The following is a 15,957-nucleotide window of genomic DNA, read 5'->3' as shown; positions in this document are numbered from 1 at the left end:
TATCAAGTTGATTAATTAATTATGGAATGGATTCAAGAGATGTGAATTAATATATCAACCTAATCAAAAAGAAAACATTCAACCACAGTGCACACAAAAATGTTAACGCAGAACTCGGGAAATATTGCGAGACCTAGTCCAGACAAATCAATCCACTAATATTAAAAGAATTACAAAAAATTATTAAGTCCTACTCTACTTACTAGTCATCTTAGAGAATGCAGCAGACTTGCGTGCTACTTGTTACTTCTCAATCGAGTAGGCTTAATTTACATTTGTCTTCACAAGGCAACAGAAACTCACGCATTCATCAATTACCTCGAGGCACAAACCCACGAATGAACCCAGCTTCACACTTGATGCACGAGTCCAAATCACAATGATAAATTATGAATGTTTTTGATAGTCTGATCGAGTAGATTCGACACGGAACAATCTGCTTGAACTATCTGTTGAGAGAATCCCAAATCGAAAATGTGAGGGTCTTGCTAGTGGCTTATAAAGGTTTGAGCTACTCGATCCATTGCCAATTGATTTTGAGATGAATGCCTAGATTTCTTCACTATCCTTGATTAATGCACGATGAACTATCCTTGATTAATGCACGATGAACTATCCTATATGATCAAAGTATTTATTTCAAGAAGATAGTTCATAAATCAAAAATCTCACACTTAAAGAAAATACCCAAGTATGCAACTCTTCTCCCGAAGTGTATAATGTGTGAGCAAACTCTAAAACGTACCCCAAAAGAAGAGTATTTGAACTTTAGTATGAGGAGTGAGCCCAAAACATGCCTATAATATTAAAATGTGAACCGGTTTAACACTTTTAGAAAAATAAATGGATATTTTTAACACTAAACACATTCCTTCTGAAAGAAAGAAAAAGACCAAAAAAAAAAAAAAATAAATAACAAAAAATAACACTAAACACATTGGGTAAATTATTTCATCATAAACACATTAAGTAAATGATTTCATCAAACAAGCTTAGAGGTGAACTAATCAATCATTTACTTTAATATTAAGTAAAAAAGTTTTTGATGTTAAAATCAAGTTATATATATTTAAGACTAAACTGATCTATTTCTTCCTGTTAACAGATTGTGCCACCGTTTTCAAGTCGTATTCTCTTAATTGTATAAGGAATATCACCCTTAATCATGAGGGAAAACAATAGTCGCAAATAACTGCCAAGGTTCATTTCAATTGATCAAATGGAAAAGAAATTAATTTAGCTTTTGACAATATTAGTTGGAACCACCATAAAAGAAGTACAATTTATTTCAAACCACTATACAAATGAATCGTTTGTTCTATTTCTTCCAATTGAAAGAAATACAAACTTACTATGCATTATTAACATTATATCGGACAATTTATCTCTAAGCTTAAGTTAAATCCCTAAATTAAAATCTAGAATGCCAGATGGTCATTCACTAACCTAGAAGCCACTCGCAAAGATTTAAAACATGAAGGAAAAATTGTGCACAGAAGGTAAACGAAGGGAATATGAGAAAAAGATTCCCACTTTATGAATTTTAAAGGGTTGAAGTGTACTGAGCTAATCTATACAGTCAAATTTACAGCATCTCATTTAACCCAAGAAGTGCCTCAATTTCTACCGAACAGAAATTTCTGACGTCCTTTTCAAGATGGGTTCTTGATGATCTTAACACTGTTGTAGATGCGCCTAAGGTCCTTCATAGCCTTTTCCTCGATCTGAATCGAGCGAATAGACGAGGGTGTATCCACCTCAGGTTTGAACCAGCGGTTCATTCCTGAAGAGTCCAATGGTGAACCCTGACCATTAGTGACTGAGAATCCAGCCGTTCTTGTCTTTGGACTGTTTGAAAGACTCTGGTGTTGCTTTCCCTGCTTTAAGACCTAAACAAAGACAGGCAAGAAAACTGTCATTTGGAAGGAAAAAGAAATTTAAACGCCCAACCATCTCAAGACGATAGGCATGTGTCCAACAAAACCCAACTCAAAATGCATGCATAGAACATCCAGTACGTGTCTTAAAATTAAAAACAAATAGAAAGGGTGCAATTGATATACCTGCTGCATTTGGATGTCTCTAAGAGATGGTCGAGAAAGAAGGGGAGGAGTTCCTGAAGCAGTCCAAGGAGGTGTACCTCTTTCTCCATCAGATGCCAGTGAAGTATGGATTGAGACCACCGGTATTGAGACCACTGGTATTGGCTTGGAAGGCAAAAACGAACTCAACAGAATCTTACCATCACTTCTGGCATCGAAAGGATCTTCTGTGTGATCTCGAATCCTAGTTGAATGACTCTCCATGGTTTTGCTTTGCTCATCCTGAATTGCACGAAGAGATGCAAATCCTTTTGAAAATTTAGCCCCACCCCATGCAGGGCCCTCACTTTTTGGAGTTGGCGGAGGGGGAGCAATATATTTGGGGGCGTCATCAAGAGCACCACTCAAGAACATAGAGAGCCCACCCTTTTTATTCTTCTTCTTGGAAGCTGTTGGTGATGAAGACTTATTCTTGGTTAAGTTTAAAGTTTCCTTCTTAGCACACAAAGCTGATGCTTTGGTGGGTTGGCTTGTTACAATTCCTCCAATCATGGTATCTTCCTCCTATCACACGTTGTATTCAAACAATTCAGTAAATGAAATGAATAATAGCGTGAATATTCTATAAATTTCTGTTCCCAATAAGTTGTAGAACACAATTAAACAACCACGGCAAGGGACATGAATAAATAGTTGGTAAATTATGAAAGGCAAATTCCAATTGTTCGCATGGCAAGATCAAGCCAAATGAAAGTGCTATTAGACTATGAAATGGGTGCACGCCTCGATGTTCAATCAAGACATTTTCCATCCCAGGTGGCATGAAAGGGCATCGAAGGTTAATGAAGAGTAAGGTCAAAATCATTATCCTGCATTTGGATAATGCAGCAAAAAAGTATGGAGGTGTTAAACATACGCAGATCATTCTTGTCAAAAACTTGAAAAGACTATTCCTAATCTATTCAAAATTCACAAGAGAAAAACAAAATCATCTCAACATTGGGTGACAAATAAAAATTCAGACAACTATCAATTACTGAAATCAATTCAAAGCTCAATAAGTAAATGAATTTAGGAAATTAAGAAGCTAACCTTATTCTTTGAGGTTTGAGAGATTTCAATATTCAAGAAACCCTTTACAGGTTTTGGTTCTACTTCAGGTCCAGGAATACAAGACACTATATCCACTTGTGTTGCCATCTGTTTGTTCTTTTTCCTCTGCTTTCTAGATAGCTCGACCTTTTTGTTCCCCTTTCCATCTGGTAGAACTGAAGATGATGCCTTCAACTGTGGTGTCTCAACTGGAACACCAAGCTCAGCAAGCGAGCTCTCTAGAGCTGACCTTGATTGAAGCTTTGAAATTTGCTGGTCATCGAGAAGATGCCCATTAGACTGTTTTGCTTCAAGCATCTCAATCTGCTGCAACTTTTTCCGCAAGGCTCGAACATGCTTGCAGATACCTTGATTTGGATCATCTCTGGGATGTAGAAAGGATTCTGGTCTTTGGTGTATTTCATTTTTCGAGGGGGATTGCTTTGTATGGCTGTCACGCGTCCTTTGAACCTCACTCTCGCTATCTTCCTCTTCACTATAAATAATAGCAGGAAAAGTCGCTGTTGGAGTTGGGAGACGACGGTAACTCCATGGTTCAGATGACTTCAGGTCCAATGAATTTTCAAGGTTAGCTAGAATATCTGGTGAAGCACCAGCAATAGCTTGTGATGATACCATAAAAATATAGTCAAGGTTGCGTATGGCAATCTCCTGCAATCAAATACCATAAACAGCTTCAATAACTAAAACCGATTAATTAACACGTAAAATATTGAATCAAAAATCACAGAAACAGAAGCATGAGGCAAAGCTAAATGATCTGTAGTTCCGTAAGTGTTCAAACCACAATAAACTTGGCTAACACTGCATTTCTATATTCCAAACAAAAATAAGGCGAGTTTTATAGGAAATGTTGATAATTAAACTGTCCAGTTAAATGTATTCAAAGCAACCCTTAGAAATGTTTAAATGTTTTAAACAAAACTAAGGCGAGTTAACAAAGCAAACCTTAGAGCCACCTAGAAAGCATTACCTAGCACATACCGCCTATTATTATGCCCTAAGAGTGGTGATATCCAAGCGACCAATTCACACCAGGAAAATAAGAAATGGCTACCAGCTCAGTTACCCAATGTTTGGATAAATGTTTTAGGAATACAAACACCACTGTGATTCATATTTGCCATCAACAATACCCCTTCTCCCCAAACCCCACATCCCAATCACAAAGAAAGAGGAAAGAGGTCAATGAACACTTGCAGTATCTCTATTAGAAAAAAAAAATAATAATAAAAATTAGATGACAGGTGATCGTGTAATGAATTCCAAGATAACTGTTAAATAATAAATTAATAATTACACAACACTGGCAGCTGAACTTGGATGTTCACACAACGCACATGCACATGCACAAAGTTGGGTAAGTACCAAGTAGCATGCATGAATCTTTCTCATGCTCAGAAAAATTCACAACCTATAAAGAGCTGGAACCAGATTCAAATCAGGTACAATCCGAAACAGGTTAAATTTCATAATTTTTCGTTCACATACAAGCAGCCTACGAGGAACGTACCTCACAATACTTCCTTAGATCATCTGCCACAAGTGAATCAGCAATTTCAAGCAGTTGTATAGCATTTCGTGGCTCTACTATATTCTCTGCAGCCACTCTTTCACAAAGACTTTTTAAGCTTGGTATGGGCCTCTTTCCAGAATCATCATTTTGTATAGTAGGTAAAGGAATATCGGACTCCATGTCATTAAACATAAGATCATCATCAATCTCTTCTAGCTCATCTCTGACATTTGACTTCTGCTTTTGAGTGTTCTTAACCACATTGGAAGGATAGACAGGATGATAAAGAGAACCGATAATCAAAAGATGTGTTTCACCAACTGAAACTGAAGTGGCTCGCTTTGTGCCATGTAACCGAGTTGAAACTGGTGGCTTATCCTTGCCTTTCTTCCCATCCCACATGTAAACATCACCTGTAGCTGTAACTGCAGCAGTCCAGTACTTCCCAGCAGATATGTTCACCATATTTCTTCCACATAGCGAATACAGCTATACAAACAAAAGAACATAGAGATGAGTGATTAACATTTGTCATTTGAAAATACAAGACAATCAAAAGAACACTAATTTACTAAGGTAAAACCTGTTGGCATCTAAGATCAGGATCTGAAGAAACCCAATAAAATAATGCACCATCCTCTGTGAGAGCCACGCTGTGCACCATCCCTGCAGCTATAGAAACCACATGAAGCCGTTTCTTGCGATGAAACTTCAAAGTGGTATTTCCACTCTTTTTCAAGTTTCTAGCAATTACAACACGCTTTGGCGTAACAAGTCGATGACCCCAAGTGTATACCTGTCACATATAATATATGCAGCAGTTAGCTCAACTAAAGCTGATAGGTGGGGAGAAGTTTCCATAAGACCAAGCCCAAGTAACAACATAGGTTCTAAACGTATCTTGAACTGAATGAAAGAGAGATTCTAATATTTGAGCCTACGTGGAGCCTATGTGGAGTTGATTTTGTTGAATCAGCTTAAAATTACCTCTCCATCAACTCCTAAGACGATTGTGTGATATTTTGCTGCTGCAACGCCCGTAAATACCTTGCCTTTCAAGTATTCAACAACTCTTGGAGTGTAGTTAGATGCAGAGTTAGATGTACCATAGCCAAGCTGACCCTCCTTATTGCAGCCCCATGTGAACACTTCACCAGTATCAGAAACAACAGCAGTGTGCTTGTTTGCTGCAGCAACTGCAACAACCCTGGACCTAAGGGCACTCACTCTACGAGGTGTGGGTTGGGTATCCACAGAAGTGTAGCCAAGCTGACCCTCTGCACAACATCATGTGAAAATAATCAATTTTTCAAAGTCCCCTCAATGCCAGAAATGCATTAATCACAAATAATTCATCTATTAAGCCCAGAACAGGTTGACGGCAACAAATAAATTCTCTCATATATCCAATTGTACACAAACCCATTGATCATAGACAAATAAATTTGGGTTTCTGTTCTGACCAGTAGTTGGCATTTCAGTATGCATTTAAACCCCCATATGAATTACCTCTGTTGGATCCCCAGGTGAACACTTCCCCACTATCTGTAGCAATAACAGTGTGATGTTTAGCTGCTGCAACTGCCTTCACCCGACGGGACCCTAGACCAGAGGTCACCTGACGAGGTGTGATAACTGCAGCTTGGCCGCTGAAAAGAATATCATAAAATGTATCTAATTGATGATTCACAAAAAGCATAGCGAGCTAAAACATGAAAATTTTCAAGAGCATAGCCATCTTTGTAAGTGAAAGATGGTGAAATTCAACTTCCATTTCATACAAAGAATTAACCTAGAGACAAAGATAGCTGTATTGCTTGTATCTCAATGCTTTTATGAGTTCAAGATAAAAAGTTGTGACCCCTAAGAAACTCTAATCCTACTTGCAGCATTTCTATTTTCTAAAAGGACTGCGTATGAGTGCCGTTCTGTGCTTGAACATATAATGGTTGAAAGGATTAAAAACTCAAATTTGACATGTGAAAGGAATTTAATTTATCCAAAATATTCCCAGAGAAAACTTTTCAATGCATACTTTAAAGATAATATAGGGAAATGGTAAATCAACAAAGGTTAATGTCTAATTATCAAGGCTACATAGTATCATACATGTATATACCTGTGTATATCAAAATCAGGATGCCCAAGTCGTCCTCCTCTTCCAAATCCCCACGTGTAGACTTCTCCTCGAGCAGTGACTGCTACACTATGGAACTTAGCGGCAGAAACCAGCTTGATTAACGAACCATGAAGAGCATCAACCTTGCATGGTAACTTTTGTATGTGTTCATTTCCAGTTCCAAGTTGATAGTTAGCACCACTTCCCCAACTAAGAACCTCTGTAGTTACTAAAGACCACAATAATAATTCAGCTAATCCATAAATACAAGTATATCCAGTTTGGAACAATATATAATCCACAGAAATCATGTCAAAACGCAGCAGTAGATACCTGAATTGTGTCCATTTTCAAGAACTTGCAAGACAGGCCCAGAAATGAGATCAACAGGTGTTCGAGATTTAGAGTCCTCCAGTGTAATAGAAGCACCAGACTGCAGAAGTATACTTGCCACAGCAAGATGGCCAAAATGCAGAGCTCTGTGGAGGCTACTCCATCCTGATTCCCCATCCTGCAATAAATGATATGAATGGCCCATTCAAAGGGAAATAAATAAAAAACAAACAAACACGTCCCCACATTATAAAATCCGAATAACATACAAAAGATCATTCAAAATGTAGATTTTTTTTTTTTTTTTTTTTTTTTTTTCAGAAATGAATAATTCATAATTCTCTCCTGATATCTTAAATTTGTATGGGATGATTGGTAATCTATTGTCTTCACGGAAACATGAGACCATCAAAATAAAAAAATAAAATCTCACAACATTATCGCCTGCTTTCAACATGAAGCATATATGTCAAACAATGATTTAAAATTTGTGTACTTCCAGAAATTAATTTTTTTTTTTTTTTTAACTTCTTTTTACTTGGTAATAATTTAGAATTAGAATTTACTAGCAACTCAATACAAAAATTGAGTCAGATAAATGATTTTATTCATGGGGTGTTATCATTGTATTTCTTCATCTACAGTTCCTTTATTTCTCTTATCATTTTATTTAACTGAAGGTCTGGACCAATTTTGAAGTGGAATAAAAGTTTAATCTTATTTCAGCACTTAGTAATCACAGAACTAATACATTTTCTGTAGGACCAATAACCAAAATGTTAATGTATATAATATACACTACCAACTTTCTCCCAGAAACATTCAGAAATTATTAGGAATTCTAAAAAGAGAATCTAATATTGGAAACAAAACAGCAGCAAGAACTGACCAGCTTACAACTTCTTTAATATATAGATTCACCTTACGAAAAATTCTTGTAGTACTATTGACTTACCATAAAAAACTGACTAAAATCTGCTGAATCTCAAATCAAGCAAATCTTCTAGGTCATTATGTTTTGACTTATACAGACCGGCAAAAGAAAAGTAGACTCCAGATCCGTACAAGTGTGACTATCTAAATGTGTGGTAGAACAAGGACAACAGAAACCACAAAACTTAGAAGTTTATCTAAATAACAAATGTGTTTATTTAGAAGTTATCATATATCAATATTATTCCAGAAAAAAAGAAACAAAATGTTAATAAGAAATTACTATAGAGCAACAAATAAATTACCATTCCATGTAAGATTTTTAGCCACTTCCAAAATTAACATTTTACCACTAAAATTAAAATTGGGTTAGGCATTATAGTTTGATATGTGATACCAACAAAATCTTCATGGATGTTGAAAGACCAGCGACCACCATAAGGCATTATAGAAGAGATATAAGAATAGACACATATTGCAGACTATTATAAAGACTACAGAGAAACACCACATGACAAGCTTATCTAGTAATGCAATCACTATTCTTCCACTAAAAGACTGGTTTTTAGTATGGTTTGTAAGGTACACATATTGATGATATAAGTATCTTTCTAAGAATCCGGTTAAAACTTAAGGTCAACATTATGATGTCTAGATAAAGTCATGCAGATTACAGATTGGCACAGGAAAGATACATGTATATTCATTCTTTTAATCAATGCAGCAGAGACTTATTAGTAGATAAATAGCACACACATACACACACATACATTCCAAAAGGACATGAGCAGTCATAAGCATTTATAGCGTTTTGCATGCAAATGTCCTTTTATGCTTTTATATTTTCCTATGTGATTTGAGGGCCATAAGCAGTGTTTATTTGGAAGCAATCTAAGGAAAGGATTGCTTTTAGAAGTACATTCTTTGATGGTGGTGTTTACCCAACTTCTTATTGAATTGAGTAAAGATGTTTGAGCTGGACAGTGGCTGTCTTCAGTGGTCACTCATCTTCATCGCGTGGAAGATTGGAAGTAGAAATCAGTGCTATTTTTATGGATTTACTTCTTTCTGTTAAAGTTTGGATGGACAATGAGAATTAGGATATCACTAGGGACTGACAGTTTGATGTCAGATCATTTTATCACTGGGAGGAGATGCGAACAACTTTTCATGGAGGAATATTTGGCAGCCAGAAGTTCCTTAAACAGTCTCTTTTTGGTTTAGGAGACAGGTTGGGGTAAAATTTTAACTGTTCATAATCTTCAAAAACAAAATACAATTATTGTTGTATAGAAGTTCTGGAGAGCCAGTGCATTACCTGTTTCTGCACTACTCCACAACAGGGAATGTGATCATTCACTTTCTATTTGACTGCAGTTGTATATAAAACAATTATTCAGCTGCATTATTGTGGAGGGGTTATTGGTGGGCATCGCTGTCCTGATATCTGGAAAGCTACCCCTTTGCACCTAAAATGATATTTATTTCTACTCTTTACTAACGGTATTCATTATGCATTGTTTTTCTCTAGCTTCTATCAATGATTCTTTAGCCTCATTAAATTTTAGATTTTAAGTTTCTGCTTTTTCTCTTGTATACTTCTGCGTACTAAGGTAATGCCTTTTCCCACAAAATTAATTTTCCTATAAAAAAATCTCATAATTTACAACAGAGGCAACTTTGAAAGATGATTAATAATAAGATTTCTTACAAATTATAAAAATATCATTAATACAAATTTTATGGAAGTTTATCATCGGGAGTTAGTTTTAACAATAATTTCTTTCCTAAATTCTGAAAGACACTCCAAAATTTAATTAATTTCCTTTCTGTCTTGTAGTATTTTTTTTCCTTTCTTTCATTTATATTAAATCATCTCTTCTCCAATACGTTGATCAACACAATTACTTACGTCAACAACATAAATGCATTGATGTAACTTGATGGTCAGAAAAGAAACAAACCCTAGCATCTGGGTCAGCACCAGCTGCGAGAAGCCTCCTAACGATGGGAATGTGGTTTCTCCAAGTTGCAATATGAAGAGGAGTGAGACCAAAAATGTTTCTTGAATTAATATTACCACCATTCTTCTTCAGTAGAGCCAGTGCAGAATCCACATCAGCCAATGATCCTTCTCGCACAACAAGCCACAGATCTTTCCGGGTTCCATTCGAAAAATGTTTGTGAGCAGGTGTCTGCAAATTCTGCTTGTGTCCTTGAGGTGAAACTTCCATTAGTATAAATCACAAGGCTGACTGCCACTACTTAATGATTAATTAGTTGTCACCAGATAATCTCAAGAGCAAGATTCTTCAAAGACCCCGTAGGATGTTAGTTCAGGCCAACCAAGCACACAGGCCCTTGTTGAAGTTGGTTTCGTCTATTCCATGTTACAGATGATTTTCCAATCCAATTATGGAGAAAATTAAGTAGACATATCCCTAGAGATGTGATAATGAAATTAAAAAATGGTGCCCACAATCATCATCAGCATCCTCATGTTCAACACAAACCGCTTGTAGAAGCCATCCAGAGACCGCCATCACAGTTCATGGGGCATGGCGAAATATTCAATAGACAAGTGAAGTGACATACTGTATTTGTAATTACTCTGTCAGAAAAATATACCTTCAAACTGAAAAAAATTTAAAATTAGAGGAATAAATAACAAGAAATTCCACAAAATGCTGAAAAAAGAGGCATGTTATCTGTACTATATGATTTACCACTGGCACATTTCATTATCAAAAGCGTTCTAAAAAATGCTAGAAATACAAATAAAATTAGACAAATTAGTTAGAAGAGACTGGTTTTCATATGTTGATAACAATTGGTAAGAGCACCTTACACAAGCCACATTGCTCTTCTACTTGAAGTATAAAATATAAAATAACCATATTTGAGCATTTGCACGTTATATGACGAAGTGAAATGCATAACTGAAAACCCAGACATAAATTAATGAACCTGAGGTCGATTTAGTAAATATTAATCAGACTCCTAACGAAACCCAAACACGGACAACTCGTACTAAGAAAAGAACTAAAATTAATCTCAAACTGAGTCTGAAGCCTTTTAACTAAATTTGATCTCAAACCAAATCTGAAATCTAAGCAATGGAAGACGAAAGCAGATATTGGCTTAAACTTATGCATCTCTGAGACCTACTTCTCCGCTTACCAATGGAATGAGAAATCAAAGGACACCACCAACTAGTCCTCGTATCACCCAATTGACTCAAGATTCCAACTTTAACACAAAATTGGCTTCACCACAAAACCACAGATCAACTCGTATCATCGAAAGACAAATAAAAAGACACATGATTTGAACAGTACCCATGAAAGCAAATTATACCCACTACCTAAAAAAATCAATGAAGTCCCAAAAAGAAGATGAAATATGAAACTAGCACCACAATTCCAACAACAAGAAGGACCACTGAACCAGCTAACCACCTAAAATGGTGGTCCCCAAACAAACAAACCAACAAATCCGATAATAATCAATACCCATTTCCCAAAAACTCACAAAAATCACAAAAACAACGATAATTACTAAGAAATATACCACAACAACTATATGGAATCACATCGAAATTATCAAAAAAAAAGCGTAAAAAAATTACCAAAGAAAAATAGGAAGATAAATCACCTGATTTTTCTGAGAGAAAGAGAGACTTTTCACAGAATTGAAACAGAGAAGAGTGGTGGAACATATAGGTGGTGATTTCTGTTACAAAGAGACAGTATCGAAACCAAGAATATACCTCCACAGAAGCAAAGGCATAATGCCTTCGTGAAGCCGAGTCTACAACTAGAAGGGCATTTTGGGGATTTGAAATAAACCGACTACGGTGAAAAAAAAAATTGACCATATATTTACTTTGACAAACATTGGCGTGTGTGCGTACAAAGCGTGAAGATGGCGTCAGCGCTTCAGAGAGTTGGGTCTGAAACCCGATTTCGTTGATTCAAAGTTGATTCAAGGCCCCGTTCTGTTCGGTGACTCACGTGAGTGTCTCTGCATTTGACACGTGTGTTCGAGTTGGGTCTGAAGTCTGAACCTTGATTTCGGTAATCAAAGGTTGTTCTTTGCCCACGTCTGTTCGGTGAGTGCCTCCGTGGTTTGACACGTGGGGTTCATTGGGCAGACGTGTTATTAGAAAATCTAGAATCCACGGCTCTTCTTTTTCCTTTTTGTTTTTTGCCGACAAAAAATGGATAGAGAAAATTACAATTTAATATCTTAATTTTACCTCAAATTTCAAGTTAGTACCTTAAGTTTAAAAAGTTGTAATTTCATGCCTCAACTTTCATTTTGTTTCAAGTTAATACCTCTGTTAGTCTGGCCGTCAAAAAGACCGTTATCTGATGACGTGACATACCACTAAAAGGCTTCATTTCAATTTAGTACCTCAACTTTACCATATTTTTCAAGTTAATACTGCAAGTTAAAAAACTTGCAAATAAATAAATGTTTTCTAGTTTTTATCTCAACTTCACCTTAACTTTTGACCTATCAAATCTTCACCAAAATCAACAATTTCATACTCATTTTGAAGCTATGAATCAACTCTTTATAACCATATAGAAATAATTCAAAAAGGAGCTATGAAACGTGAAAGAAGTAATCACAAATTAGGCTACCTGAAATTGTCAATTTGTTTGAAAAATTTGGCACTTTCGGGTAGCCTACTTTATGACCAATTATCTTGGGTTTTATAACTCATTTTTGCATGATTTTTATATGGTTGTAAATAGGAGATTTATAGCTTCAAAATGAGTATAAGATTGATAATTTTGGTAGAGATTTAATGGGTAAAATACTAGGGTAAAGTTGAGATAAAAACTGGAAAATATTTATTTATTTGCAAGTTTTTGAACTTAAAGTATGAACTTGAAAAATATGATAAAGTTGAGGTACTAAATTGAAATAAAGCATTTTAATGGTGTGACACATCATCAGATAATGGCATTTTTGACGGCAAAACTAACAGAGGTATTAACTTGAAATAAAATGAAAGTTGAGGCATGAAATTGCAACTTTTTAAACTTGAGGTACTAACTTGAAATCCGAGGTAAAATTGAGGTATTAAATTGTAATTTACCCAAACGCATACAACAAAAGTACAAACTTCTTACAGCCACCCAACATTTCCTGCATAAAAAAAAAATTGGCATAAATTCAATTTAGATACATAATTATATATGTCATTTCAACGGAGTCTACGAACTTTAAAATATTTCAAATATACACCCGATCTATTATCTAAATTGAAAAATAGACTTCCGTCTATTGATTTGTTGAGAGATCAGTTAAATGCCAACTTGGCTTATGTTGATCGAGATCACTTGGCGACGTGGCGCCATCTCAGCAAACTTTTCCTGCCAAATGAGCGACACGGCGACACTTGTCCACCTAACCCTTGACACGAGCCCACAAACTCATCATCTATTTTTCGCTCGTTGAACACAGGTGAGGGATTTATATTCGAATTTGGGGAAAAAAGTGATATTTTTGAGAGACTAAATGGTCAGGAGAGAGTTCGACGAGAGGGAAAGAGGTGATGGGTGTGTGGGCCTGTGTCAGGTGGACATGTGTCGCTCATTTGGCGAGAAAGGTATGCTGAGTTGGCGCTACGTCGCCAATTAATCCCCGTTAATAAAAGCTAAACTGTCATTTAACTGATTTCTCAACAAATCTATAGACAAAAGTTTATTTTTCAATTTAGATAATAAATCGGGTGTATATTTGAAATATTTTAAAGTTTGTGGACCCTATTGAAATGACATATATAGTTATGTGTCTAAATTGAATTTATTCCAAAAAGATTTAATTGTCCTGGCCAAAAGAATAAAAAAAAATTTTATTTGTTGATAAAAAAGGAAAAAATCTGTTTGCAAAGTGAATGATATTTTTTTGGGAAAATCTTAGTAAAAGGACTATAACTATACTCATATTTTCAATTGAAGATCCCGTTTTCACTTTTCTTCAATCAAGGACTATTTTTTTCAAGTGTTTCAATTAAGGATATTTCGTCAACTCCGTCAAAAATTTTGTTAAAATTGATCACATGAGGGTCACATGACCAATTCATAAGGACGAAAAAGTAATTTTTCCTAAAAAATATTAAAAAATAAAACCAATGAATTAAAAAAAAAAAAAAAAAAACATCTCCCACCACCGCCACTCCCTGCAACATGCCGACCCGGCCCTCCCCCTTCCCCTACCGAGCCCCGCCCCTCCCCCTCACCACCTAGCCCGACCCTCCCAACTTGCCCCTCCCCCACCACCTAGCTTGGCCCTGTCCAGATCGAAGAGAGAGAAAGCGAGAGAGATAGAGAGAAAAAGAGAGAGAAAGAAAGTGAGAGACAGAGGCGGTAGAGGGATGGGGCGGGGTCGGGGCTGGAGCTGGGTGCGACGGGACCAGGGCTGGGTATTGTTCAATCCCTTTTTGCATTACAAACTAGAGGGTACCTTCATTTCTGAAACTAGAGGATACCTTTAACTCTATTGCAAATTTACGGTGTTTCTTACACTATAAATAGTATACAAATGCTAAAACCACACAATTAATTTTCAATATCATCCCAGTAGTTACATAGAATTATTGAATAGAATAAGCAATGGAGGTACTAAACACTCGAAGTTTCCATACTTGTAATAAAGAATTTGTGAATTTGAGACCAAAACCAAAATTGTCACCAGCAATTTGACAGTTATTTAAGAACTAATAAATATAGCCTTTTAAGTTTACCTTCAAATTTTGGTGTTGCATGGACGAGGACGTATGCGCGCCTAGCTTGGCCCCATCCAGATCGAAGAGAGAGAAAGCAAGAGAGATAGAGAGAGAGAGAGAGAGAGAAAGAGAGAGAGAGAGAGAGAGAGAGAGAGAGAGAGAGAGAGAGAGAGAGGGATAGAGGTGGTAGAGGGATGGGGCGGGGTCGGGGTTGGGTGCGACGGGACCAGGGCTGGGTAGGGGGCGTGACGAGGATGGGTTGAGGAAGGGGAAGGGCCGAGAGAGAGAGAGAGAGAGAGAGAGAGAGAGAGAGAGGGGCAAAGAGAGATGAGAGATGAGAGAGGGTCGGGCTAGGTGGTGGGGGGAGAGGCAAGGCTAGGTCAGCATGGTGCAAGGACTGGGTGCGAGAAAGAGAGAAGATGCATAGAGAGATTGATGTGAGATAAATAGAGGAAATGCAGAGAGAGATGAAAGAGAAATAGAGGAAATGCAGAGAGAGATGAGAAAGAAAGAGAGGTAGAGAGAGATGAGAGAGAAAGAGAGGTAGAGAAAGATGAGAGAGAAAGTGAGTATGAGAGAGAGGAAATGGGCGGGGCTGGGCTGATGGGGAAGAGGGATGGCCAGTGGAAGGGGAGTCGTCGGTGGAGGGGGAGTCACCAGTGATGGAAGGGGAGTGGACGATGGTGGCTAGGGAGTGAATGTGGTGGCTAGGGGTGAGGTCGGTGTGGCTGGGTTTCAATTCCCAGCTTTTTTTTCATATTTTATAATTATTTTTTAAATGCACAAAAAATACATAAATGTCCCTGCAAATTGGTCACGTACAAGTCACGTGACAAGTTTTTAACGGAAAATTTGACGGAGTTGACGGAATATCCTTGATTGAAACACTTAAAAAATAATAGTCCTTGATTGAAGCAAAGTGAAAACGGGATCCTCAATTGAAAATCAGGATATAGTTATAATCTTTTTGCTAAGATTTTCCTTTTTTTTTTTTATCGAGCATTTTATTAGAATTAGGAAGAAGGACAGTCTAGTAGCACTTGATCCTCTAATCAAGATGGGGTATAAGACTATCAACTTTGGAAAGAGTCATAGTGCAAAGTGTCACAGGCCAGCTTTTCACAGCACAAGATGGACCGTGCGGCACTTCCTAACATTC

The 15,957-nt window shown here is 36.8% G+C and overlaps 1 protein-coding gene across 3 annotated transcripts; it reads right to left on the bottom strand.

Annotated features, from left to right (window-relative positions):
* Window positions 1–1,331: 1,331 nt before the first annotated feature.
* Window positions 1,332–11,858, bottom strand: LOC147282954 (ankyrin repeat family protein / regulator of chromosome condensation (RCC1) family protein). 3 transcript variants are annotated; one of them, XM_086247114.1, is made up of 11 exons: window positions 11,711–11,858; window positions 10,021–10,691; window positions 7,124–7,301; window positions 6,791–7,019; window positions 6,181–6,320; window positions 5,659–5,948; window positions 5,255–5,467; window positions 4,669–5,160; window positions 3,135–3,806; window positions 2,064–2,606; window positions 1,332–1,889 (listed from the first exon to the last, which is right to left on the bottom strand). In XM_086247114.1, the coding sequence occupies exons 2-11, from the start codon at window positions 10,288–10,290 to the stop codon at window positions 1,653–1,655; spliced, it is 3,264 nt and encodes a 1,087-aa protein (XP_086103240.1). In that variant the 5' UTR covers window positions 10,291–10,691; window positions 11,711–11,858; the 3' UTR covers window positions 1,332–1,652. The 3 variants fall into 3 exon arrangements, with proteins under 3 accessions (XP_086103240.1, XP_086103242.1, XP_086103241.1); XM_086247116.1 differs by having other exon boundaries at window positions 10,021–10,650; window positions 11,711–11,833; XM_086247115.1 differs by lacking the exon at window positions 11,711–11,858 and adding an exon at window positions 11,237–11,450.
* Window positions 11,859–15,957: the final 4,099 nt, after the last annotated feature.

Source organism: Dryas octopetala, chromosome 6, assembly GCF_963921425.1.
Source record: "Dryas octopetala chromosome 6, drDryOcto1.1, whole genome shotgun sequence".
NCBI classification, from domain to species: Eukaryota; Viridiplantae; Streptophyta; class Magnoliopsida; order Rosales; family Rosaceae; genus Dryas; species Dryas octopetala.
This window is presented reverse-complemented; position numbering and strand designations above follow the sequence as displayed.

What these genes read in the sequence shown, in the direction of transcription:
- LOC147282954 (XM_086247114.1), bottom strand. Translation starts at nt 10,290, where the DNA reads ATGGAAGTTTCACCTCAAGGACACAAGCAGAATTTGCAGACACCTGCT. An exon ending in CCTGATTTTGATATACACAG is followed by an intron (nt 6,321 to 6,790) that starts GTATATACATGT and finishes TATTCTTTTCAG; the next exon opens with CGGCCAAGCTGCAGTTATCA. An exon ending in ATCTAAGGAAGTATTGTGAG is followed by an intron (nt 3,807 to 4,668) that starts GTACGTTCCTCG and finishes ATTTGATTGCAG; the next exon opens with GAGATTGCCATACGCAACCT.